Source organism: Syngnathoides biaculeatus, chromosome 3, assembly GCF_019802595.1.
Source record: "Syngnathoides biaculeatus isolate LvHL_M chromosome 3, ASM1980259v1, whole genome shotgun sequence".
Classification (NCBI taxonomy): Eukaryota; Metazoa; Chordata; class Actinopteri; order Syngnathiformes; family Syngnathidae; genus Syngnathoides; species Syngnathoides biaculeatus.
In genome coordinates, this window is record NC_084642.1 from 21,354,857 (window position 1) to 21,381,777 (window position 26,921).

At 40.9% G+C, this 26,921-nt stretch overlaps 2 protein-coding genes across 7 annotated transcripts in view; both read left to right on the plus strand.

Annotated features, from left to right (window-relative positions):
- The window catches only part of igf1rb (insulin-like growth factor 1b receptor), a 91,964-nt gene extending 76,776 nt beyond the window's left edge, over positions 1-15,188 (plus strand). For all 3 annotated transcript variants that reach the window (XM_061814775.1, XM_061814776.1, XM_061814777.1), the window contains 11 exons: positions 3,612-3,919; positions 4,225-4,358; positions 4,724-4,883; positions 4,964-5,063; positions 5,630-5,700; positions 6,099-6,328; positions 6,397-6,504; positions 8,614-8,776; positions 8,988-9,117; positions 9,957-10,091; positions 11,130-15,188. In XM_061814775.1, coding sequence (XP_061670759.1) covers positions 3,612-3,919; positions 4,225-4,358; positions 4,724-4,883; positions 4,964-5,063; positions 5,630-5,700; positions 6,099-6,328; positions 6,397-6,504; positions 8,614-8,776; positions 8,988-9,117; positions 9,957-10,091; positions 11,130-11,640 — 2,050 coding nt within the window. In that variant the 3' untranslated portion in view covers positions 11,641-15,188. The remainder of the gene's footprint in view (positions 1-3,611; positions 3,920-4,224; positions 4,359-4,723; positions 4,884-4,963; positions 5,064-5,629; positions 5,701-6,098; positions 6,329-6,396; positions 6,505-8,613; positions 8,777-8,987; positions 9,118-9,956; positions 10,092-11,129) is intronic.
- Positions 15,189-18,211: 3,023 nt separating this feature from the next.
- Positions 18,212-26,533, plus strand: lrrc28 (leucine rich repeat containing 28). 4 transcript variants are annotated; one of them, XM_061814781.1, is made up of 11 exons: positions 18,212-18,695; positions 19,831-19,918; positions 19,986-20,079; positions 20,168-20,208; positions 20,533-20,570; positions 20,668-20,805; positions 21,931-22,137; positions 22,218-22,320; positions 25,255-25,433; positions 25,972-26,131; positions 26,381-26,533. In XM_061814781.1, the coding sequence occupies exons 3-11, from the start codon at positions 20,053-20,055 to the stop codon at positions 26,448-26,450; spliced, it is 963 nt and encodes a 320-aa protein (XP_061670765.1). In that variant the 5' UTR covers positions 18,212-18,695; positions 19,831-19,918; positions 19,986-20,052; the 3' UTR covers positions 26,451-26,533. The 4 variants fall into 4 exon arrangements, with proteins under 4 accessions (XP_061670765.1, XP_061670762.1, XP_061670764.1 ...); XM_061814778.1 differs by having other exon boundaries at positions 19,831-20,079; XM_061814780.1 differs by lacking the exon at positions 18,212-18,695 and adding an exon at positions 18,767-18,952 and having other exon boundaries at positions 19,831-20,079.
- The last annotated feature ends 388 nt before the right edge of the window (positions 26,534-26,921 follow it).

Below are 26,921 nucleotides of genomic sequence, written 5' to 3' on the forward strand. Positions count from 1 at the left end.
ACAAAGAAATTTAAGGTGAACTCGAATGTTAAGGTGTTAGATTATACCAGCCAATGTTGTTTGAACAACTTAAAGGGAGACGACCAAGGAGGACACCAGTTTTGAAATGAAATCATTAAAAAGCCAGACTTGAATTTTCTAAACTGTGTGTTGACAAGTCACAAAGCATTTGGCGGAATAACAGGACAGATGAGACAAAATTAACTTTTTGATAAGGGAGTTCAGATGGGTAGTCACAGATGCACAAATTAACCATAGTACAGCCAATCAGAAGCCATGGCTGACAGGGTAAATCCACAGGCTCCTAAAGGCCCTGAATGCTGCCTCAGGACAGCTCGGGCAAACCTGGCACGTGACAGTACTCTAAAAGGATTGCCAACTGATTCAGAGACACCAGGAGCCTGTGGCATGGTATCTAGACTGACTACAATCCTCCACACCCCCACTGACCTGTGACAACTCCTCTTCTCTTCTGGAAAAGCTCAATGAGCTCTTTGCTTGCTTTGAGGCAGACAATAGCACTTTAGCACAAAAGATCCCTCCACCTCCCAGTGACCAGGTTCTGCTGCTGTTTCTGGACAGCATGCGTAAATCACTCCGAAGGACCAACGCAAGACAAAGAAAGCCTCTGGACCGGATTACATTCCGAGCCATGTCCTGAAGGACTGTGGAGATGAGCTCACAGATGTTCTTACAGACATTTTCAACACCTCACTGAGCCAAGCCGCAGTCCTGAGCTGCCTCAAAGCTACCACCATCATTCCAGTCCAAAATAAGTCATCTCCCTCCTGCTACAATGACTATTGCCCAGTCTAACCGCTCGACTGATGATGGTTTCTCTATTGCCCTACACTCAGCCCTCACCTGCCTGTGTCAGTTCAAACGTACAAAACACAGAAATGAAAAAAAGGACCATAAACCAAAAATTTTGAGGGGACGTTTTCATTCATTTGGAGTCCAGTATGGGCCGTCGAGTGGCTTTGACTCACAAACATGGAGTTGTGAGATCTGCTAAGCTAAACCACGATGCATCTGAAAAACAACCAACTTCCCTATTCCCATCTACCTCAACCTTTCCAAAACATTTTAACCTACTCACCCCCTTCAACATACCAATAAAAATGGTGCATCCTCTCACAATCATATGCACACTACAAGCATCCATTCATTCATTTTCTTAGCTGCTCATCCTCATGAGGATGCGGAGTGCTGGAGCCTATCCCAGCAGTCATTCGGGCATAAGTCGGGGCACAGCGTGAATTGGTTGCCAGCCAGTCGCAGGCCACATGAAGACGAACAACAATCACAATCAAAATCACACCTAAGGGCAATTTAGAGTCTCCAATTAATGCATGTTTTTGGGATTTGGGAGGAAACGAGAGTGCCTGAACAAAACTCACGCAGGCACAGGGAGAATATGCAAACTCCTCACAGTCGGGACTGGGATTAGAACCCTGGTCCTCAGAACTGTGAGGCCAACCCTCTACAGCTGTGCCACACTACAACCAAACATCCCAAAAATTAAAAAATGAATCGTTATCAAAATTAAGAAAAAACTGAACTGGGAGCAGGGATTACTTGGCACCGCGTTGAGAAATTTGAATGGTTCCCCTTATGTAAATAAATTGGAATTCATGTGAATCAGCAACTGAGCTATTACAGCTCTACTTCGCCCATATGTTACTATACATGGTTAACATTTTGTAGCCTTTAGACAAAATCTGTAGGGCAAGTTGATCTATGAAGGTATCCTGAAAATGGCATGGGGTCACATACAAACCTCTCTGCTTATCCTCACCTTTCTGCTCACACTCACAAAAACACCTACACGTGACTCGATATTCTTATTTATTGAGGTAATAGCCACAGTGAAGAAAATAAGTATTTGAACACCTTGCTATATTGCAAGTTCTCCCACTTAGAAATCATGGAGGGTTCTGAAATTTTCATCGGTGCATGTCCACTGTAAGAGAGATTATCTAAAACGAAAAATCCAGAAATCACAATGTATGATTTTATTTTTTTCTTAACTATTTGTATGATACAGCTGTCTATCAATTCTGACCATCAAAGACCTGTCAGTCTGCCTTTAAAATTCCATCTCTACTCCATGTATTATCCTGAATCAGATGCACCTGTGTGAGGTCGTTAGCTCCAAAAAGACACCTGTCCACCCCATACAATCATTAAGACTCAAACTTGTAACATGGCCAACACCAAAAAGTTGTCCAAAGACACCAGAGACAAAATTGTATAACTCCTCACGGCTAGAAAGGGCTATGGAGAAATTGCCAAGCAGCTTGGTGAAAAAAAGGTCCACTGTTGGAGCAATCATTAGAAAATGGAAGAAGCTAAACATGACTGTCACTCTCAGTTGGAGTGGAGCCCCATGCTAGATATCACCACGTTGGGTCTCAATGATTCTTAGAAAGGTGAGGAATCAGCCCAGGACTACACGACAGGACTTGGTCAATGAAAATCATGCATGGGATGTAAGGTTCCCCTGCTTAAACCAGCACATGTCAAGGCCGTCTTAAGTTTGCCAATGACCATTTGGACGATACAGAGGAGTCACGGGAGAGGGTTTTCTGGTCAGATGAGACCAAAATGGAACTTTTTGGTCATAATTCCACTAACCGTGTTTTGGAGGAAGACGAATGATGAGTTCCATCCCGACTGTGAAGCATGGAGGTGGTAGCATCATGCTTTGGGGCTGTTTTTCTGCATATGTTACAGGATGACTGCACAGTATTAAGGAGAGGATGCCTGTGGCCATGTATTGTGAGATTTTTGGAAACAACCTCTTTCCCTCAGTCAGAGCATTGAAGATGGGTCGTGCTGGGACTTTCAACATGACAATGACCCGAAGCACACAGCCAGGAAAACCAAGGAGTGGCTCCGTGAAAAGTCTGGCGTGGCCCAGCCGGTCTCCAGACCTAAACCCAATAGAAAATCTTTGGAGGGAGCTGAAACTCCATGTTTCTCAGCGACAGCCCAGAAACCTTTCTGATATTGAGAAGAATCAATGTGGAGGAGTGGGCCAAAATCCCTCCTGCAGTGTGTACAAACCTGGTGAACAACTACAGGAAATGTTTGACCTCTGTAATTGCAAACAAAGGCTACTGTACCAAATAGTAACTTTGGTTTTCTCAGGTGTTCAAATACTTATTTGGAGCTGTATCACACAAATAAATCGTTAAAAAAAATCATACATTGTGATTTCTGGATTTTTCTATTTAGATTTTCTCTCACAGTAGCTATTCTCCTACGATGCAAATTTCAGACGCCTCCATGATTTCTAAGTGGGAGAACTTCCAATGTAGCAGGGTGTTTAAATACTTATTTTGTGTATATTTAAGGTTATCTTACAGATAGAGATTCATATAGAAATATTTTATCTCTCGTGTATCAAATTTTGGTAAGTGAATATTATGTTGACACCGAACAAAACACAGCGACATGAAGTGACTGCGAGACTCCCTCTGACTATATAATTCGTCCTTGTTACTAGGGAATCATCTTGCTGGTGGACCACCGGTATTTTACGTGGCTAACTGAAAATGGCTACAAAGGCTAAATCTTTTTTTTTTTTTTTAATGTCTCTTTTCCAGGCCACCAGATCGTCGACGTCGCGATCTATTTGCCATTGCCAATGCCACCTACTCGCGACGCCAGCACCAGACTCCCTCTAACACCAGCACCACCCCTCCCCTGCAAGCTTCTGTCAACAGCAGCAGTGTTGACCTCGAGCTGGCAGAGCGCGAGTTCGAATTCATGGAGCAGGCAGTTAGTGAACGTGAGCTGCAGATCTACGGTTTGCAGCCGTTCACCGTGTACCGCATCGATGTACATGCCTGCAATCGGCAGGTGCAGCGCTGCAGTGCCGCTGAGTTTGTCTTCTCCAGAACCAAACCAGCAGGTTAGTCGAACACAATTAGACATTTCTTTAACCTAGGCCAAACTTACGCAGTTCAAGTGCCATATTTATTTTTTTTTTTTTTAAAGCAAACACAGAGATCATATTATTCATAGAAGCAAAGCAAATGTATTTGTGTAGCGCATTTCATACACGAGGTAACTTAATGTGCTTTACATGATTAAAAGCAAAAAAAAAAAAAAAAAAAAAAACAGATCGGGCCAGGGCCTTTGGGCCATGCTTTTCCAATCCTGGTCTAACCTGATAAATTTGGCATGGTCATAAGGGTTCATTCACCTCCCTTCCAGAAAAGGCAGATGATATTCCTGCTCCGGTGACATGGGAGGGCCACGAAGACTCTGTGTTCCTGCACTGGCCTGAGCCGACTCACCCCAACGGCCTCATCCTCATGTACGAGATGAAGTTCAAACTTGGTGCAGAGGTATGACAAAATATTATATCACTGTATATGCCACTTTGCTGCAGCGGCCCTTAGTCTTTTTTTATGATAAAAATTAGTCTCTGCATGGCGTTGCCAAGAAATAAATAACTTGCGCCTACCCTGTCTTTCCTTGTTCTGCTCTCAGTCATCTCCAAATGAAATTTTAAGTAAATAAAAGCAGCCTTTGTTCACTTTGCTGTATTTCCAATGGGGCAAAATATTTTGTACTCTCCGAACAGATTGTGTTCAATCTTGGAAAAATGTCTGCATTTATTTTTCCATGTACCGAAACGTGGGCACCTATGCATGTGTTTTTAACTTTGTGTGTGTGTGTGTGCGCGTGTGTGCGTGTGTGTTTCTGTAAGACTGAAAAGCATGAGTGTGTGTCAGGTCAGATGTATCGAACACAGCGCGGTGTCCGTTTGTCCAACTTGAGTCCGGGCAACTACTCAGTGAGGGTCAGAGCAACGTCACTGGCAGGGAATGGATCCTGGACACGACCCATAGATCTATATGTGGCTGAACGTAAGACAAACGTGTAAACACGCTTTATAATCAATACCATGTGTTATTGGCTGCAATACTAACAACTCTTGACCCAACAGGGTATGAAAATTTCCTTTATGCCATCGTATTTGCGCCCATCTTTATCATCATGATCATCTGCTTCCTGGTTGGCGCGCTCTTCGCCCTGAACAGGAAAAGGTGTGTTGCCGTGACGACACTGCCATTATAAACGTCTTCATTTGACTGCTTGCATAAACTGAAATCTAGTACTTTATTATTTAACTATAAACAATGCTTTAACATTTATTTACATTTTAGGAAATGTGAACTGTGTTGCACACTCGAGTACAAAGAGAGACAGAAACCACGGATTGTAATTTTCATTACTGGATGCAACCTGCAGAGTTACACTTGGAAATGAGTTTACCTCATCCATCCATGTGGCACACATCTCACGCATTGACACAAAAATAGTGTAGTCACTCAGCTGCTTCCTCTGTCACAGGAAAATGTACAGAAATGGGCAGATAGTTAAGATATACTTGGTTGGGTAATCTTAAATTTGATGATGAAGCAGGCACTCCAGTCCAATTCTGTCTACAAATGTATCCTGTTTAAGATGTAATTTAACTGTGTACTGTGCGTGTATGTGAGGTTAAATATCTTTTGATGATTAAATGGACATTATACCTTTATTTTATATTTTCTTCAAGTATTGTTTAGGGATTCTACGGTAATGACACTTATTGTTTGTTTCCCGTTAGGAACAGCGATCGGCTTGGAAATGGCGTACTGTATGCATCTGTCAACCCCGAATACTTCAGTGCTGCTGAAAGTGAGTACAGTGGTCACAGATAGTCAAACAAAGAGGAATTATAACTCGTGCTCCTTACAGTTAAGAAGTGATATGCAAAATTAAGGATGGCTTCATCGAGATTTCAGTTCAAATTTGGAGAACCAACATGAATGACCACTTTGACAACTTTTGATTCCCCTGCATTTTCTTCTGTTACCTGATTAGTTGGACTGGAACGTTCCCTTTTAAGAGTTGAGATGGATTAAGCAGTTAAATAACATTTGTTTGCTTTTGAAGAACTTCGGTGAACATTTAGATAGCACTACACACTGAGAAACAGTTGTCCTCTTACAGAGTTTCATAACACAATGTGTTAACAGTCAAAGACCCATGTTGAATGTTTATTTTAAGGTTACTCTGTTATCCTCCCCATACAGTGTACGTGCCAGACGAGTGGGAGGTGGCGCGAGAGAAGATCTCGCTGAGCCGCGAGCTGGGACAGGGTTCATTTGGCATGGTGTATGAGGGGATCGCCAAGGGCGTGGTGAAGGATGAACTGGAGACACGAGTGGCTATCAAGACGGTGAATGAGTCGGCCAGCATGAGGGAGCGCATTGAGTTCCTCAACGAAGCCTCCGTCATGAAGGAGTTCAACTGTCACCATGTGGTACGTGTGCCTGCTTACACACACACACACACACACACAATTTGTCTTCATGCTTCATTTTGTGATAGGTACGTCTCCTTGGGGTGGTGTCTCAAGGACAGCCTACCCTGGTCATTATGGAGCTGATGACACAAGGAGACCTCAAGAGCTACTTGCGCTCCCTCCGACCTAAAGAGGTAATGAGAACCAAAACAATACAATACGTAGAGATGGGAATCAAAAACCGGTCCTTTTTGACAATAGGTTCACAGTAAGTTGATTCAGAGGAATCTGTTGTTTGCTTACCTTCCTGATGACTTGCTCATCGATTTTGCTTAAAATCATGAATGAGTGATGACATCACATGCAAGAAGTGTATTTTGGGTCTGAACTTTTCCAACATGGTGCTACTGGATGATATCCATCCATCCATCCTCGGTACCGCTTACCCTCACTGGGCTCACAGGCCTGCTGGATCCTACCCTACCTACCTTTAGGAGAGAGGCGCGGAACACCCTGAACTGGTCGTCAGCTAATTAGAGGCCACATAAAAACAGCCAACCTTTTACACTCACATTTGCACCTACGGGCATTTGAGAATCTTCAATTAACCTACCCTGCATGCTTTTAGGGTGTGGGAATAAAACAGAGTACCGGAGAAAACCCACACAAGCATGGGGAGAACATGCAAACTTCACACAGTCGGGGCCGGGATTTGAACCCCAGTCCTAAGAACCGTGAGACAGATGTGCTAAACACTCGTCACAATATATATCAATATAATATAATGTTATTTTAATGTTTAGGGTACAGTATACAGCTCTGTTGCTACACAAATGCAGCATCTAAGATGCAGGCATGAGCATTTCATGGAAACGATCGTTCCGTTACCGTGTCGTTACCCAGCCTGAGAAAACACGGAACCAAAAGTCCGTTTCCCAGATTTCAGGGGTTACTTTTAATAAAATTCGCCCATGTGTAGAATGTAAAACAAGTTCTCAACGAAATACAACAATCTGTATAAAACGAACCTACATGAACCCCTTTATTTTTAATGATTAAAATGCCCAGCTTTGTCAGTGAGGTTTACAAACAGCACCGGTTTCCGCTTCTGCGCTACGCATGCGCAAGGTCGAGTTATTCATATCCGGGTCACTCAAACGCTAGTCAAACATGTCGGTTGCTAAGCGTAAAAGACAAAATGCTCTTGCCTGCTAAGGCTTTATTCTGAAGTACATGTAAAAACCGGTTCCCATGAGCATTATCAATGGGAACCGAAAAATCGTTTCCCACCGTTTCCCAGGACAAAAATCAACGGAACCGAAAGATCGGTTACCATACTTGCCGAAATCCTAATGCCTGAAGATGGTAACACAATAACAGTCACCTTTCGATGGTGTCAACTTTGCGCATCATTCTCCAGAAATGATCATTCGACCCAAGATTAATCCAATTTTTTATATTAGAGTAAGGGTTGGATTGAGAATAAATTATGAAATCATGCTAGGAGAGTGAGGCGTAGGGATGACGTGTTGGAGCGGCAACTGAAGGTGAGACCGGGGGAGGTGGTGGGATGGTCTCAGGATCGGTGCCCAGTGGTGCCATCCCTTTCCTTTCATTTCAAGTATGAGGGGCAATGGCCTACTACCTTAGTGAATTAAGTTCATATTGTTCACCTTTCTTTATACTGTATTACATGTTTGTTAAAAGGGGGGAATATTTTTTATTCTTGTTTATGTTTTTTATAATAACACGATAAATGCTTTTTTATCATCATCATCACCTTTCTGGAGAAATTATAGCGTGTTTATAACTTTTCAACATACATATATATAATTATCTAAACATTATAGATGTATAAATACTAAAATAAACCTAGCGGTTGCTGTTCTTAAGCGACGGATGCTGCAGTATTATCTTCTGAGGTCTCCATTTTGATGCAGTCTCGAAGTTACTCTTTTGTCATTGTAACGTTCAATGATATACGGCTAGGAATCACAAAACTCAACACATATGCTAACATGATTAGCCGGTGCTGAAACTTTTCTCGATAGTGCAGTATAATACTCCACAGTCTTTACTTTGCTGCACCGCAGCCCTTAGTCTTCTCTTGAATAGAATTCCCATGTCATTGTAACATTTAAGGATACACTCCTACAAATGAAAAAAATAATCTCACATGCAGATGTTGCTATGCCTCATCTTCGATCCTCCAGTATCGTACTCAACTGTCTCCACTTTCGTGTTACTCTTGAATGAATCTTGTATTCACCGTACTGATGGTTTTCTGTCTGCATTTCCTGCAGCAACAGTGGACCAGTTTGTCCCTGCCACCTCTGAAGAAAATGTTACAGATGGCTGGTCAGATTGCAGATGGCATGGCATACCTCAACGCCAGCAAGTTTGTGCACCGAGACCTTGCCGCGCGTAACTGCATGGTGGCCGAGGACTTTACTGTCAAGATAGGAGGTGAGGTCAATGGGATGCACTTTCTCAGGAATCTGTGTGAAGATCTTTATTGCGTTTAAGGTCAGAGTGTATAAGTAGTTGATGGTCAAAAGTTGCCACTACCTTACCACGCATAAGTCCCACAGTTTTTTGTTTTTGGCTTGATGATTTATTTCCCAAACTCCTGAAATTGTTGATGATCAACGTAAAATGTTGATGCCTGTATGTGCAGACTTCGGCATGACCCGAGACATCTACGAAACGGACTACTACCGCAAAGGCGGAAAGGGCTTGCTTCCCGTCCGATGGATGTCACCTGAGTCTCTGAAGGATGGAGTCTTCACCACCAATTCTGATGTCTGGTGAGTCTTCCTCTATTGCTACTCTTATGTTTAAACACGTTTTTGCTCATCAGATCAGCCCTGTCGTATTTGTTGCACTGGTCTTTTGTATTTTCAAATCAAAAACATTCTCTGCAGGGGGCCGGGGGTTCACTCCCAGACCTCAGACCTTTTTGACTCACATTTTTCATGTCTTTGGAGTTTGCATGTCTGTTTTGGTCCTTGTTTATAGTTTTTGTTTGAGGATTTTCAGGTTATTAATTACTTGATGAATTGTGGTCCAAAAAACCTCAAATACTTGGGAGTTTTCATCAGATTAAATTTGGAATAAGTGGCCCGGTCTGTCAACGGCTCACGAGCTCCTCCCCCAAGTCCGCCCCTGGTCTCTGTCAATCTGTCACTACAGTGGACAGCTATCATTCTATATGCATGAAGTTTTGTTGAAGTTGCATATCTGTCACAACGGATGATAGGTATTCAAAAGCTTTTTCGTGAAAATTCGCAAGTCTCTGTATCAAAGTTGGCCAGTCACCACAGTGGACACAATCAAAAGCTGCTTTTATCTATGTGCCATGGTTGCAATCCATTAGTTACTACGTCGAATAACTTTTCAAAAATTGTTTTGAGGACTATGGACAAGTGTTGACATCTTAATTGTCCTTCAGTTACCAACAGTAAACAACTATTCAAACGTTTTCATCAATATACAGCATAAGCCTAATTATAACGTGAGTTTGTCACTAACATGAACAGCTTTTCAAAAACTATTCTCTTCTCTATGCATGATACTCAGATGTCAGAGACGCATGACTTGAGTGCCATTTTATAGTCCGAAAAACCATGTGTGTGTCTCTGTTAAGGTCATTTGGGGTGGTTTTGTGGGAGATAGCCACACTGGCAGAGCAGCCCTACCAGGGACTATCCAATGAGCAGGTGCTGCGCTTCGTCATGGAAGGAGGATTGCTGGAGAAACCACATAACTGTCCCGACATGCTGTAAGTGCATTCTGTTTACATCTATGTATTGATCTTGATGTCAGGCATTACGTGGATAGTAAGTACCCCAAAAGCTATTTCCATCCACACACGATATCAATGTTACTCAAACCTTCAAAAGCTGATTCTTGGGAATTGTAGTCGGTGTTTTTTAGTCACTACAGTGGACAGCTATTCAAAAGCTGTTTTCTTCTATATACACGTGTCATGTATTAAATGTTGTGCCGCAGTCATTACAGGGGACAGGAGCGGTGTCACAATCAATTAATCAACTATTTTGATATTTTAGTTTATTTTTTGATGTATATTTTCATTGTTTCCCTTAAAATTGTCCAAATCCTCTGATTTTAGCCTTTCAAATGTAACTATTCTCTGATCTCAATGAAAGCAGACATTTTTTTTGGTTGGTTTGTTAGGTTTGGCAGTTGTTTTTAACTCATTTTTGAGTGTCTTGTCATATTTTTGAACAAAGTGAGAACACAGTGGAACAAAGGAAATTACACTTATGTAAATAAAACATGAAGATGCAACAACTGATCGGTAAAATTGGAGGAAAAAAACATGTTAGGAAAACAAAATAACTAATTTTGCAATTAGTGTGCCAAATCTATCTCCGTAGAACATATTTTTCAAATAGTTCTCCATTGTTATCTTTGTTTTATCAAAATAAGACATTTTCAAACCTCTGCTTTTACTTTGGACAGCAACGCTCAACATTTTTCACTATTTTTTTACATCTATTGGACCAAACGACTAACTGAACAGTTTAATCTATTACGAAAATAATTTGCACCCAATGTCTGAATAACCTTTAATTGAAATAGTAGAACCTGAAGTTGCCTCAGAAGACTATATCAAACTGATACCCCTTCACATTAATTAGTAACAAAGAAGTAGCTCTGTTTCAAATAAGTTGAGTACATCGTTCCATCTTGTGTGTTTGTATGTATGCATCTTGTATATTTACATGTGTACGTGTGTATTGGCTTACTATTTGTCATTATGTGTGTGTGTGTATGTGTTTGTGTATGCGTGCAGGTTTGAGTTGATGCGCATGTGCTGGCAATACAACCCCAAGATGCGTCCATCCTTTGTGGAAATCATCGGCAGCATGAAGGACGAGCTGGAGCCGTCCTTCTGCGAGGTCAGTTTTTTCTACAGCGCTGATAATAAGCCGCCAGACAGTCCGGCTCTGCCGCCACCCCCGCCCCAACCGCGGCCCGACAACATGGACGACGTCTCGTTAGACACGCCGCTACAGACGCCGCCCTCGCATGGGTCCCACCTTCCGCCCGGGCCATCGCTAGCCCCTGGCACGCCAACACAGCCCTGCACAGACAAGGAGCTCGTTGGGCACCGAGCGGCTAATGGGTTGACCTCGTCGACATCATCATCATCGGTGAATGTGGGGACAGGGCCGCCGCCCAACGGGATCAGCTCGGCAGCCGCCTTGCAGGCATCCCTGGATGAGCTTCCGCCCTACGCCCACATGAACGGGGGACGCAAAAACCAGCGTGCCATGCCTCTCCCTCAGTCATCTGCCTGCTGATTGGATGGAGTAAAAACTCATCCGAAGTCAAACCTATTCTGCTGTACTGCGCCCCCCCCCCTTTTTTTTCCTTGTTGTTGTTCTACCAGACGCAAAACTGCCCCCTTGATTGCGAAAAAACACCACCAAGGGAGTCGCTTGTTTTATAATTTTTTTTTTTTTCTCACACAATGAGTCATTCGAAGAGGATTTTGGTCCAAATGGGGTCGATCATTATGGAAGCCTACCTAACAGGAGAAGAAGCACTTACAGAGAAGGAGGTCCTCTATGTACATATCTACTGGATGGTACAGTAAGGACGTAATAGGTGCAAAAAAACATAAAGAAAACTCTCCATTTTGATACTTTGGTTTCCATTTTGATCCTCTATTTTTTTCTCAGCATCAAAATCTGAGCCACACTAATCGTTCCAAAGTGCTGCAAATCAATGTCAAGACACTTCGGGAAAAAAAAAGTTCACACTGCGACCATGACTGTCATTTTTTTTGAGAATTTATGAAGTTTAAAATGTCAGGAAAAATAATCAAAAACTGTACAAAAAAATTAACAATAGTATAATAGTAGTATGTCCAAAAAAAAAAGGAAAAAAATTGAAGCGGGAAAAAAAACAACCTTTAGATATTTCTCCCACATTGCGCTTGTTGGTATGATAAAAAGGCTTGATAACATTTGTAAAAATGGTGGGGTACTTTCTATGCTGCGCCAGGGGAGGTCCTCCATGTTGCTGCCATTGTGCTCATTCATTGGTATGATAACAGCGAAATTGCGCGTGCGGATCCACGACAAAGGAGAAACCTAGTTTTTGATAATCTGGTCTTGATTATGATTCTTCATTTTGTCTTGGCATCAAAATCTGAGCCTTAAATTGTTGCTGAAAATTTACGTCGCGCATCATGACACTTGCTGGTTTTAAAGCGCATTCAATGAGGATCCATTTTTGGGCAGGCATTATGGATACTTCCGAGCGAAGTTGTTCAAGAAGGATGTCCTCTATTTTGCTGGGCATTGTACTGGTTGGTACAATACCGGTGTGACAAAAGGTGAAAAACTACGTGCCAAAACGACATTTTGATACTGTGGTCCCAATTTTGATACATTTAGTTTTGCGATCAAAATTTGACGATATATCACAAAGTGCTGCAAATCGACGTCAAAAGAGTCACTCAATAAAATGAGCACAACCTTTCCGGAGCATTTATGCAAAGAGGGGAGGTCCAGCATTGTGCTCTTTGGTACGTCGACAATAAAAAATGGTGTGAACGCCTGCAACTAATAGCAAAAAAAAAAATGAAGTGAAAAGACAGTTTAACGTGTCGCTGAGGGACCTCCTAAATGGTGCCACCGTTAAGGTTTTTGGTACGATAATGAAAAAAAAAAAGGCACAAAAACGTACATTTTGTTACTCCACCGAGCGACGTTCATTGTCTTGCCAAAATTGTGTTTTGTGGTACAATAATGATGTATTGCTGCATAAACAAACACAAATTGCAGTAAAACTAAAAACATTTTGATACTCCTTTTAGTCTCTGCATTGAAATTTGAGCCATAATTTGCGGGGAAGTGGCGCATCGTGCTGTGATTTGAAGTCAAAACACTCCTAAAGTTAGTCACAACCGTGATTTCCCCCCCCCCCTCCAACCCCCAGGAGGATTCTCACCAGTTTTGTTTTTTGCTTGTTGGTACGATAACAGAGGTTCATGAAAATGGCGCAAAAAAAAAAAACTAAACTTAAAAATAGCCCAGAACTGTGAAAAAGCCTACGAAAACATTTTGATACAAAGGTCTCCCATTTTGTCACACCATTTTGTCTCGACTTGGAAATCTGAGCCACAATTTGTCGTGGTGGTGTTGTTGAGGTCCCCCCCACACACACACAATGGTTTTCAACAGCATTTATGTTTGGGTGTGATTTTTTTTTTTTTTTTTTTTTTTTTCAACCTTTTTATTTGGTCCTCATGTTCATCTTGTCTAGAGGAAAAAAAAAAGACTGGCTGCTATTTTTTTTCCTCTCTTGTGGTGGTAATATAAATGATTGTGTGTGTGTGCGCGCGTGTGAATCTTGAGTACAGTGTAGGAGTCCTTTAGGTTGAATTCATGTGAGTCAGATTTTTTGTTTTTGTTCTCCCCCAGAGTCCCTGAGCTGGTTTCAAAGAATTGTGATATTGTGTTTAGAGAAGAGTCCCATGTTAAATCTCAGGGTTTTGCTGCCATCTTGGGCTTTAATTACTATTGCTAGCTGCACTGCACTCAATTTTTGCCACAAAATCACAGTATATGTCCTTTCTCATTTTTCGGTACCTTCTGCACTTATTGCCACGCTAGTAGTTGGGTGTTGTGGTCCAATTGTTGGAATTTTGTTTTGTTTTGTTTTGTTTTTTTGTAGTCTTCTGGTTTTCAGGTGACTGTCATGCTATCATCTATGCTTTCCAAATTTTAATAATACCATGAAATGGATAAGAGTTCATCACTTTGTCTACCACTTTTGAGCTAATAGTTGCACGTTATTGACATTCCCAAATCATAATAGTAACATAAATTGGATGTTCATTTATTTTTCTTTTGTCTTTATTGTCAGATGCCAGTTGTTGCTAGCTTTTGCGCTATCTCCAGTGCTAGTTTTGTTTTTCTGACAGGAAAAAAAAAAAACTTCGTTGACACTACTTTTACCAACCATCAGTTGAAGTAACTTAAACTGTCTTAGCCGCTGCAGCGCTAGCTAATGAGTTAGCTGCCAAGCTAGCTGTCGTGTATTCCTGACTTACATATTTGAGCCAGCCTCTTTTTTTTCCATCACTAGTTTAGAGCATGTTATTCCTTTCAGGTAGTCACAGAACTAGCCTCCCTCAAAGTCTGATATAAAACTTCATGAAATTTGTATTTTGTTTTGTTTTTTATTTTTTGCAGGGAAGGAGCAGAGTGTTGTAAAAAATATTTCAGCCTTATTGTTGTCCCAAACACTATACTGTACATAGCGGGTGAGCTAGCTAATGCTCACAAATGTCACGCGCCATAAAATGCCTTTTGAAACAAAACATACAAAAAATAAGCACATAACACATTTTCAGCTTGCATCCAAGCTTATGCCTTTCGTAAATTGTATCAAATGATTTAAAATTTAGCTGGTTAGCTCGCTAAAGCTAATAAATGAGAGAGGGTACACAACAAGAATAGTAATACAAAATTGCAGCCTACAGTGTAGGGATGCTAATCATCCCAAAATGGAATATTTTTGAAGCACACTATGCTTTTTTTTTTTTTTTTGGTACCGCTGATCACGTTCATCTTAGCTGGCTGGCTAGCTAAAGCGAATGAAGACAGTCAGTTGTTATGCCCGCTATCAATTTCAAATAAAGCTGACTACAAAATGGCGCCAGAGTACTGTTACACAGATGTTAATCAATGCTATTTATAGGGACATGGCTCGCAGCTGGTGGACACGGCTAATGTTTCTAGTAAAAGTAAAGCCTGAATTAATTTATTTGTAACATTTGTTGGAGGAATAATGACCAGCCCAGTTGTTTTGTGTGTGTGTGTGTGTGTGTGTGTGTGTGTGTTGTGTGTGTGTGTGTGGTGTGTGTGTGTGTGTGTGTGGTGTGTGTGTGTGTGTGTGTGTGTGTGTGTGTGTGTGTGTGTAAATCACTGTACAGAAATAGCTGGAGACTTTTCTATTTGTTTTGATACATTTTTGAGCGTTTTTTGCTACTTTGGGGGAAGGGAGAAGGTCTTTATTTTCGTTCATCCATCTACCTCACTGTTGTTGTTTTATTCTAACTATTATGATGTGGAGGAGCTTTAATTTCACCATTCCAAACCACAAACCGAACAGCAGCACAGAAACATAGACGTACCTTTTGAGGACAGCGTGGAAAATGGACCAATGACAATACATGAAGTGAAACTTGGGTGCAAGACTGATTCTAAACTGTAGAAGGCGCTGTTGTACTAACTGGTCTACTAAAGAAGGAGCTCGATGAAATTGGTCAATATTTTTGATCGTTCAATAAAAAGAGAATTCGCACCACAGCGAAAAGAAATAAAAAGTCATGAGAAAATGAAAACGGCGTATCGAAGGGGAGGATATGATGTAACATTATATAAAAAAAAAGCATTATGTTACAAGAAAAAAAAAGCCAAAATATTATGAGGAAAGTCGCTATATTGTGAAAATAACATTGAAATATTTGCTATAAAAGCTAATATAACAAAGTTGAGTTATAAGTACGTAGTATTGTAAAAGTAGTCGGAATATTAGCAGAAATAAAAAAATCCAAAGTTCAAAGTATATACATTTCTAGATAGTAATATTATATCTACGTTTTCATAAAATCACTAAACTTTCCTCAAATTCCGACTGCAACACTTTTGTAATATTCTAGAGATGTTTTTAACATTTTCATGATATTATGACTTATCTCTTAATATTTTGTTATTCTTCAAAATTCTTTTTTTTTTTTTTTTGGGAGGGTGGGGGCGGTCATAATATTTTGACTGACAACTTAAGTTGTAGCATTATTGAAAGAAATTCTTGTACGATGATGACTTTTTTTGTAGCATCACAGCAATGTACAGCCCTGAATAATACAAATGTATTTTTCCTTTTATTATTGTAACTTTCTTGTAACATGACTACTTTGTTCTTGTCATATTGCGTTTTTTTTTTTTCCACCTAATATTTTATTTCCACAGTGCTACTACTTTGTTGTAATAATTTGACATACTCTGGTACAGTTACAACTTGTCCTGTAATCTGCAACCTAAAACTTTGTTCAATTGAAATTCTGAATTTTTGTCTTACAATATTTTGACTTTATTCAAACATTGGATATGACTTTCCTAATTTAAGACTTTTTTTCCAGTTTAAATTACAAGTTTTTTTTTCCTCCATTTTACAATGTGGCCTAAATACGTTCTCTTTACACACATCATATCAGCAAAAGGGAGAAAAGAGGATATTTATTGTGAAAATGTATAATAATGCAATACATCTCAACAGTTTTCTTCTGCCCGTGTTTCTGTTGCTGATGGCAAAAAGAAAAAAAAAAACTGAACACGATAAGTCTCAAATCTTTGCACATTGATGAGTATGTGGAGGCACATTCGTATTCAACTGTACACGTTTGAAGCACGTTTTAATGTCTTTCCGACACAATGTTGAGACTTGTGTGTATGCGGGGCACTTACGGTATTGAGTTGGCCCCGAGGAGACATTAACGTTAACAGAGGCCTTTGTGACAAAGTGGACCATATCGGGTTTGGTTTGGTCACTTGTACAAAGATTAAAAACAACAGAATACAATACTGGCTTTATGGCTGTTTTGAACTTGGTGTTATGGTGGTCACCAGGTACAGCTGCTTCTTTGGTTTGAATGGAGTAGAAACTATTAGCTACACGGGATCAGGATGGGGTTTTTTTTGTTTGCTTGTTTTTTACGAGTGGGTGGCCTCTTTTTTTTTTTTTTAAACTTTTTCTTGCATCCATGGCCTATATAGTTTTGTACAGTTTTCCAATAGCTTTCCATCAAAAGGTTAGACTGAGGTTTCATTTTTGGGTTTTTTCCCCCATTTTATTTTTTATTTTTGTACATGTTTTCACATATATTCCAGATGGTTGAAAATGTGATGTTTTTGAATTTATTCCAGAGGGTTGGAAATTATTGGCTGAAGGAAAAAGAGTGTTTCTCTGGTTCTTTTTTTTTCTACATGAGAGTTAAGATAAATAAAAATGTAAACAAATCATCGTCTTATTTGAGCCTCTATACAGTACTATGTAAGACTTTTATAGAGAACAAAATGCTTGTTAAAAGGGCCATAACCGTTGGGAGGATAAGCATCAGAGAAGATGGATGGATGGGAAGTGGCCTCTTATGTACACGAATACATGGCAATATGAGCAGCAGTTTTGGGAAAGTTAATTTTATACATGAACCAGTTCAAAGTTTAGTTAACTGTTGTGGATTTGAACGTAGTTTTTCAATTTTCCCGACATTGTATTGGAGTTGACTGGCTACTTCCCTCAAGATACAAAAAAAAAAAAAAAAGGAAAAACGTGTTGCTTGAATGGTGTATTTTTTTTTTTATATTAACATTCCGCCCAGTTAAAAATTGATCGGTGCCGATGGCAGTGAATGAGTTAAAATCATGAATTTAAAAAAAAAAAAAAGGACTTGTCCTTAATGTGCAAAGAAAAACACAACACAGTATGACATGAACAACGGTGAACGGATTGCATTTCTTGGTTTTCTCTATCAAATGTCTTCTAAGAATAGAACGAAATAAATGTGATATTATTGATAGTGTAACACGGTGGACTAACTGGTTAGTGCATTGACCTCACACTTCTGAGGATTTGGGTCCAACTCCCAGCCCCGCGGAAGTTTGCATGTTCTCCCCGTGCCTGCGTGGACTTTCTCCGGGTACGCCGTTTTCCTCTCGCATCCCAAAAACATGCAACATTAATTGGAGAGTCTAAGTTGCCCGTAAGTGTGATTGTGAGTGTGACTGTTGTCTATCTCCATGTGCCTTGTGATTGGCCGGCAACCAGTTCAGGGTGTACCCCGCCTCCTGCCCATTGATTGCTGGGAAAGGCTCCAGCACTCACGCGACCCTCGTGAGGATAAGTGGCTAAGAAAATGGATGGCTGTTGATGTTAGCCTGCCAATTTGCTTTCCGTGGGATGTCACGTGTGCATAGTTAAAAAACACAAGTTTAAAAAATGCATATACTTATGTGTCACGAATTGTTTATAAAGGGGTAAAATATGGGAATATGTGGTCAGCCCACAGCATTCGAGAGCGGACATGACGTCTTTATATGGATTTAAATAAAAATATTTTAAATGTATTGTCACAATTTTCCGAAGCTGTCAATAAGATCAAACAAATTAATAATTTAGAACCAATATCGATTTGAATGTCAGCCTCGGCTGACGTCACGCCCCCGACACAGTGTCAGCTAACTCCACTTAGCTTTACGTTGTTTTTCATGCACGTTGGGATTTGTATTTTCACGACCCTGCTATCCTTATCTCACAAACATGTTACTTCATCGCACTTCAGGTAAGTGATTTGTTTTGTTGTCTTTTCTCTTGTTCGCCTTAAAAGTGACGGACAGGCTAACATCTTGTTTTAGCTTGACCATGCTAGCGTTAGACAGAATGCAGTTTGTGTACAGCACTTAGTTGGGCTGTACAGTGTTATACTGTATAATAGTCAGTTATCTTACGGTCGGTATCAACGTACACTCGTTCTTTAACTCGTTAGTTATTTTTCTGCCACACACTCCCGTGTTTTTGCTGGCTCTAACGGACGCAAAGGTGGTGTTTTGCAGCTATCGCAGCAATAACTCGGTTTAGTTTTCGGATTTGTCATGGACTGTCTATTAAACGGGGGAGTAGAGCTGTTGCGTACCAAATGAAATTTCAATCTGCAGTACCTCTGGTAGGGGAAAGTAAATTACGAAAAGAGTAGAAGAGTTCAACGACAATAGGAATACGCAAATATTTGCACGAAAATACAAAGATAACATTAGTCATACCTACAGAGTGACATTGTTTAAAGCTATCCATCCATCTTCAACCCCATATCCGGGTCGGGTCGCCCAGACTTCCCTTTTTTCCAGCCACTTCATCCAGCTCTTCCAGGGGGATCCTGTGGCATTCCCAGGCCAGCCGAGAGGCATAGTCTCTCCAGCGTGTCCTGGACCGTCCCTGGGGTCTCTTTCCAGTGGGACGTGCCCAGAACACCTCACCTAGGATGTGTCTGGAAAGCATTTGGATCAGATACCCCAGCCACCTCATCTGGCTCCTCTCAATGTGGACGAGCAGCGACTTGACACTGAGCCCCTCCTGGATGTGGACCATGGTCTCAGATTTGGAGGTCCTGATTCTCATCCCAACCACTAAACACTCTGCTGCGAACCGCTCCAGTGAGAGTTGGCAATCATGGCTTGATGCCATGTATTTGTTACACATTTTACACAATCCATCATTTCCTTTTTTGACTGTCTAAGGAGTGACTTCCAACAGTTTCCGGGTAGTACTGCAGTGCAGTTACAATTAAGTCAACTACTGCCATGCTGCTGAGAGTATGAATATGTTTTCTTGAGCGGTCTTACAGCTACAGCTGGACTCTTCACTTTGTACACAGTGAAAACTTCACATTTCCCCTCAATATTGTTCTTTTTTTCTTACAGAAAGACAGTGATCGCATAAAAGAAGAAGGGGCCGGAGGAGAGTGTATGCAGCAGTGAAGAAGAGGAGAGTCCTCTTCCAAGATGGCCAGTGAGCTCCATGAGACCATCTTAATGGCCAAGCAGGAGCGCCACAAGAATCTCTTCCTCAATTACAGGAATCTCAACCATTTTCCTGTGGATCTGCTCAAAGACGAGGGCCTTCAATTCCTGGAGAGGCTCTACATGAAGAGGAACTCGCTCACTACACTGGTATACATACATATACAAGGTCCGTACACAGTCAAATGACGTTCACGCCATAATTCTTTTTTTTTTTTTTTTTTTTAAACCTCTTCAGCCTGAAAATCTTGCGCAGAAGCTGCCGAATCTCATAGAGCTGTGAGTATTCTCATTGTCTTATCTATAATACACTGATTAGCATTGTTCTTCCACTATTCAATAGTGGAAGAACAATGCTAAAAGTGCGCATCATACATGGGACTCTCAATAAAAGCATGTGTCTTGAACAAATGGACCTAAATGACCAGATAATACACGTAATCGTGCTCCAAAGTCGATTTGTATATATTTTATCTCAAGGCTAAAAAGTTGTGATTCTTTCATGTAAGAATGAACAGTGACAAAAATGAGCTATTTTCATTGTACAGCAACAATATGGTATTTTGACCACAAAAGTAACTTTTTATTTTTCGGTTCTCATAGGTATTTGCACTCCAACAACATTGTGATTATTCCTGAAGGTGAGTTGGGGGGGGGGGGGGGGCATAAAGGAAGTTATTTTCAACATTGACATGGACTCAAGTCAAATGGTGCTGATTTGAGACTTGTTGTATTCAGCAATCGGAAACTTGGGCCGGCTGCAGTCGCTGGACCTGAGCAGCAACGCCCTGTTGCTGCTTTGCCCGGAGGTGGGAAGACTGAGGTCTCTGAGACACCTCAGACTGTCTAACAACCAGCTCAAAAGTCTGCCGCCAGGTAAGACTCTTTTCTTTTCCAGACCCTTTTTTTATGGCACTGCTGCTTCCTTGCTACGTTTTTTTTGTAGCACCGTTGTCACAGTTTGAATGTTTTTTCAGGTTTTGTGTCGCACACTGCTGTCACACTCTGTTTTTGCTGCATTTTCTTCCACTTGTCACACATACTTCTATCCGGACGTGGGATTTTTCTGTTTTAGGAGGAATTCCGTCTTTTTAAATTGCACTGATTAAAAAATATATATTCTCCGTTTTTCTGCTACATTCTCTTTGATTTGCAGATGGGCATTAATGTTTTAATGGTACAATTATTACTCACAAAATGTGTGCATTTCCTTTTTGCTGGGGGTGCAGGTGTCACTTTTCACTGCAGTAGCATGTTAAGCCACTAGAGGGCAGCAGTGTTTGAATGTACAACTAGCAAGCCAGCAACTCTTCGAACCTGGGTGGAAAAATATACATTTTGGTACCATAAATACCCTAAATAATAAACCGTGCATTTTAATGGATCGTCTTTTGTGTATTATTTTTAATGAAAGTCGAGTTTAGTTACATTTTTAGACAATTGACAGGTGTGAAAGTGTTAATTAAATGTGTGTTAAGGAGTTTATTTTGTAATAAACCAAAAATGTTCATTTTTAATTGTTATATATTCATTTTTAACTTTAGAATATACAACGTTTAAATAAAGGGAAATTATGTTGAACTATTTAATGAAATAATTTATTTGGATATGTAAAATTCTTAATTTGACATTATTTTTATTTTATTTAGAATGAATCAGTTGACCAATTTAATTAGATAAATGAATAAAAATGTAAGATAAATATTAACTACAGTTTTCATGTAAAAGACGTTCATTCAAATAATAAATGATTTAGGGGAAATAACGTGCCGACACAGTCCTCTGGATTGAGGGTGGGTTTATTTGTCATGATTTCAGATCCTTATTTCATATTCTTGGGGATTTTAAAAATGTCATTAAATTTGACTTTTAAAAAAAAAACACTTCCCTGTGGTGTGTCAAATTTGTAATATTTTTTGTTCTACTTGTTTCAGCTTCAAGAATTGTATTTTTGTACGTGGCTATCCAACTAAAGGTCAATTGTCCCTCTATCCCATGAAGAGATTGGCGACCTTCAGTTCCTGGAGACTCTGGATGTGTCTATGAACCAGCTGGTGTCGCTCCCCAACAGGCTGCACCGCTGCTCGTCCCTGCAGTACCTGAGCGCCGACCATAACCTGCTGAGCCACGTTCCGCGCCACCTCTGCCGGCTGGCCCGCCTCACCCAGCTCTCCATGGCCGCCAACCGCCTCACCTTCCTGCCGCTGGGTCAGCGTCATCACGACCGGCGTCTCCGTTGTTTGTTTTTACAGCTACTTTTCAGCAAATCATTGTGTTTGTTCCTTTAGATCTGGGAGGATCGCGCGAGCTGCAGTTTGTGTTTGTGGACAACAATTTGGACCTGAAAGGCCTTCCCTCCTACTTGTACAACAAGGTCATCGGGTGTAATGGGTAACATTTTCTTCATTTATGCAGTGTTTTTTGTTTGTTGTACTTAAGTGTTAAATTCATTATGACCAAATTCCTACCTCAATTTAGTCATATTTCAACACAATATTAACTACTTAAATGTATTAAAATGGGAAAAATATGTTCCAGCTTCTAATAAAATCCCCGACACCTTTTGTTGCATTTTTAATGGAAAAGGAAAAATAGCGCGAAGAAAGCTGGGATAGGGTCCAGCACTTGTGAGTATAAGCGACTCAGATAATGGATGATTAAAACCATCCACACATTACTGGTTCATGAGGATTTTTCTGTCGAGAGGCCTGAAATAAGGTCACTTGTATTTCTTTAGCTCAGGGGTGCTCAATGCGTCGATCACGATCGACCGGTCGATCGCGGGACGGCGTGCCAAAAAAAAAAAAAAACATTCAGCAAATGTTCCTTTGGAACTCGACGCGTGCGCGATGGTGCACCGCTGATGCAGTCTCTTAAAAAAAATATCCAATGAAAACGGAAAGTATAACATTCAGCTATTCAGTTTGTGGCATTTTGCAATGTGATTCAATGAGTGAGGGATGACTGGCTGTTACATCCAATGACACAATTCACATACGTACTGTAAAAAATGAAGAAGAAGCCACTGGTTTCTTTTAGGCAGCACATGGAACTTTCTCTAACAAGACCGCTACTCCAGCACACTTTCTTTTTCCTAGTTTATCTTAGACCCGCACCCCCATCCCCGCTCTTAAAGACGTACACTCATAATTACAAATGTTACAGTACTTACGCAGCCCATTAATGTGTTTTATTATGACAGCGTCTACCAGCACCGCTTTAGTCAGCAACACTGTCTAGGCAATGTCGAGCAAAGATGAGCTAGACAGGCTGCTTATGTTAGAAAGTTAAAAAAGAAATGCTGTTGTTTTAAGATGCAATGACTGTTGGAGTATGTGAATAATCGAAGAAAAAGTGGTTAAACTGGATGAGATTTTCTCTCTTCGAGTGGGAAAGGTCTGGTCTGAAGCCAAAGTTGAAAGTGCAGGATGAGATGGTGCGTAATTTAAAAATCCCACCTTGGCACAGCCTGATCCAGGATGAAAGCAGAGACAATACAGTGCACAAAAAGCTAATTTTGTATTTTAAATATAAGAGGCAACATCATCAGGGATGACAAGGGAGGCACCATCACCCCCTGGTGCTTGAAAGTAGATCTCGGGGTAAAAAAGTCTGGCCACCCCTGCTCTAGCTTATCATCGTCTCTAGCAAAGATTTCTGCCTACCCATGTGCCCCCGAGCAAGCACTGTCAACAGGTGTCGTGTGCTCTCACACAAGTGGGTCTTCTACACGGAGGCCACCAGTCAGATGAAAGCGGACAGCCAGTCTTTGCCAAATATGGACAAAGCGGCTACAAGACTGAGTCAAACAGAAGTAGCTGTTTCTACCTTTTCTGGATACTGACAAAAACCAAGCTGTTGATTAAAATGAAGTTGGCTCTTGTATACTAATTCCTTGTTAGAGAGTCTCTCTTTGGAGGTCTAAATAACCAAAATATCGCACTTTCAAACTTTGTAAAAAAGTGTGGTAACTGCTGTTAATATTCAAACTGAAAACTAATTTCAAATATATTTCTGAAAATTCTTAACTTTACATTGCAGCATGGTGTCGGGGTAGTGGGCAGATCTGCCTCACATTTTTGACGTACAGGTTTGAATCTAGGATCATGTTGAGGTTTGTCGAGTTTGCTTGGTCTTTCCGTACTGAAATAATATCATTGATGCTTGCTGAATCTGGGGTCTGGTGCAAAGTAGAATTGAAACAAAATGGAGTCAGGGTTAAAAAAAGAATGTAAGAAGCCTTTTTAAAAAAAAAATCAAATGAAGTAATTTATTGTAAGACTACGTGCCTTTATAAAATGTGCAGTTTGAAATAGATAAAATAATCCTTTGGTGTTTGCTGAACTGAGGTGAAGTGAAACAAAATGTCTGTCAGGCTTACATTTCACTTGTCATATGTGTGATGTAAGAGACCCTGGATTGGTGTCACAAAATAGGGCTGCACAATATTGGAAAAAATGAAAGTATAATTTTCTTACCTGGAATATATATTACAATGTGAAATAATGCATGCTCAGCATTGGGAAACTTCATTTTCTAAATAAACTAGTTGAAAGTTAAAGTTGCCATTCGAAAAATGAAGTAGGTCAGTTCAAAATTTCAGAATTTCAAACTTTGATCACTGGCCCTAAAGTGGACTAATTTATAGTTCCTATTTTTTCCCAATATTGTATGCTGCTGATGGGCTGTTATGCTCAAAATACTGGCACTTCTTTTAATCATTGTTGCAACTCATTCAGTCCATGCTAGTCGCCAGCTGCAGTTTTCACCTTACAATCTCAAAACCATGAGTAAAAATGTGTACTTGAATGGTCTGTTTTTAAGTTTTTAAACAAAGAAGTAAAAGAAAAACAGGACCGGAGTCCTCAATATGTAACCAAAAACATACCAAAAAGTTTGACAGGAGCGATGGTGAAAGGACACTAACTTTGCATTCCCTAGGAAAATAGGAAATCTAGTAGGTGACATTTTCTGACCTCTTTTATAGTTATTATCGAAGGTGTCGCATATACAACACCCCCAAAGTGAAAAAGGAAAACTGGTAGTTTGGAATTGAAATGCAACTTTTGTGACATGAGTCCTGGTAATTTTCTGAGACCTCATTTCATTCTCACTGTGTGTGTGTGTGTGTGTGTGTGTGTGTGTGTGGTGTGTGTGTGTGGTGTGTGTGTGTGTGTGTGTGTGTGTGTGTGTGTGTGTGTGTGTGTGTGTGTGTGAGTGTGTGTGTGTGTGTGTGTGTGTGTGTGTGTGTGTGAGTGAGTGAGTGAGTGTGTGTGTGTGTGTGAGTGAGTGATCTGTGATCTGTGATCTGTGATCTGTCCACAGGTGTGGCATCTCTCCAGTGGGCAGCACGGCGGGCCAGGAAGGCCAAGATGAGGCGCTCAGTGAGGCTCTGTCAGGGCTGCCAGCCGAAGTCAAAGCGGTGGCTTCTGAGGCAGACACCGTGGTCCCGCTGGAGGAGCTTGCCATGAGAATGCTGCACCGACTCTACCACCACCCCACAGGTGATGGGCCCGGCCGGTATCGCCTACCAGACACCTGATATGTAAGGTGTATGATACGCTTTACATTCTTCATAGAGTTTATATGCATTTTTGCAACATGAAAGAAATGATCGCCATTAAAATGATCCATCCATCCATTTCCCGAAATGCTTATCCACACTAGGGTCACGGGGGTGCTGACCAAGCGGCAGGCCAAGTACAACCTGAGATGGTCGCCAGCCACTTGCAGGGCACATAGAAACAATGAACCCTTCGTACTCACATTCACACCTTGGGGCAATTTAGAGTCTTCGATTAACCTACCATGCATGTTTTTGGGATGTGGGACGAAAGCACCCGTTGAAAACTCCACACAGGCGAGGCCAGATTTGAATCTGGGTCCTTAAAACTGTGAGGTGGACGTGCTAAGTAGTTGTCCACCGTGGTGCCACATTAAAAGAATGAATGTGTTCATCATTTAGTCACACATTGCGCAATCACAGTGGAGCAATGAGTGCAGGTGAAAATGTGAAAACTAATCAAAAGAGTTCATTTTTAGATGCAAACTCGCCACCTCCCGTCCCGCTCCCAAAGACTCTCCTGGATCTGCTGCAATTCCCGCTAGGCCACTGTCACCGTTGCACTCAAGCCATGTTCACCGTCATCTACCCCAAACTCTTCCCACTGCGACACACCGCCCTGGCAGGAGTGCACCGCAGGTTTGATACCTATATTTTATCTTTTGCTCAAATTAAATCTCTTTATGTATGTGGGGTCCGAAGCAGCTGTCACGTCAAACAGTTTTAAACCAGCTCAAATCTGGATTTCACCTTCCAATTTGGATTTGACATCATTATATAGTCTTATGTTTTATTAGTTGTTGATCAAGGAGAAACTCAGTTGGTTCTCTCTCTTGAGTCTTTTATGTACCCTTGTGGTCTTTTTCTTCCTTGTGTCCCCCTGATTAGGACCACAGTCAGTTTTGTGGCGTACTGCTGCTCCAGCCGCTGCCTTCGGACGTTTGACCTCCAGGGCTGACGTTGTTGCCTCACACTTTGGAGCCGCCATGTTGAAAGTAGTCATGACTGTTTTATAACTCTGACGATGGACGTGGGACTGTGTGGTTCGCATTTAACTAAAAGACGTGAAGTAAACAAGCACTTTAAAAAAAATGTTTTGGGGCCTTCACAAATATTTTTACGGAACACACATCATCTTGCATTTGTTGCCGCATCTGTGATGTATACTTTCAAACCTCTGGACCTTTTGCCAGTAAATATTGGATGAACTTTTAATGTTTTAATGTTTCACCAAGTCTGCTGTCCATGGGAATCTGTTTTCCATCGAGGTCCATTTATTAGAGATCCTTGAAATCCATTTTAGGATAGAGATGTACTAGTAATACAGTTCAGCACACTGGGAGAACGACTGTCTTTTTATGGGAATGTCGTCGTCCCCCCCCAACCGCCACGACTGCCTTCCACTACTCTCTGACGTTTCTACACAGCT

Bases quoted from the DNA above. Each gene is read 5' to 3' on its own strand.
- lrrc28 (XM_061814778.1), top strand. From the start codon at position 19,912: ATGGCCAGTGAGCTCCATGAGACCATCTTAATGGCCAAGCAGGAGCGC. The intron at 20,209-20,532 runs GTGAGTATTCTC...CGGTTCTCATAG, and splicing joins CTGCCGAATCTCATAGAGCT to GTATTTGCACTCCAACAACA. The intron at 26,132-26,380 runs GTTTGATACCTA...CCCCCTGATTAG, and splicing joins CTGGCAGGAGTGCACCGCAG to GACCACAGTCAGTTTTGTGG.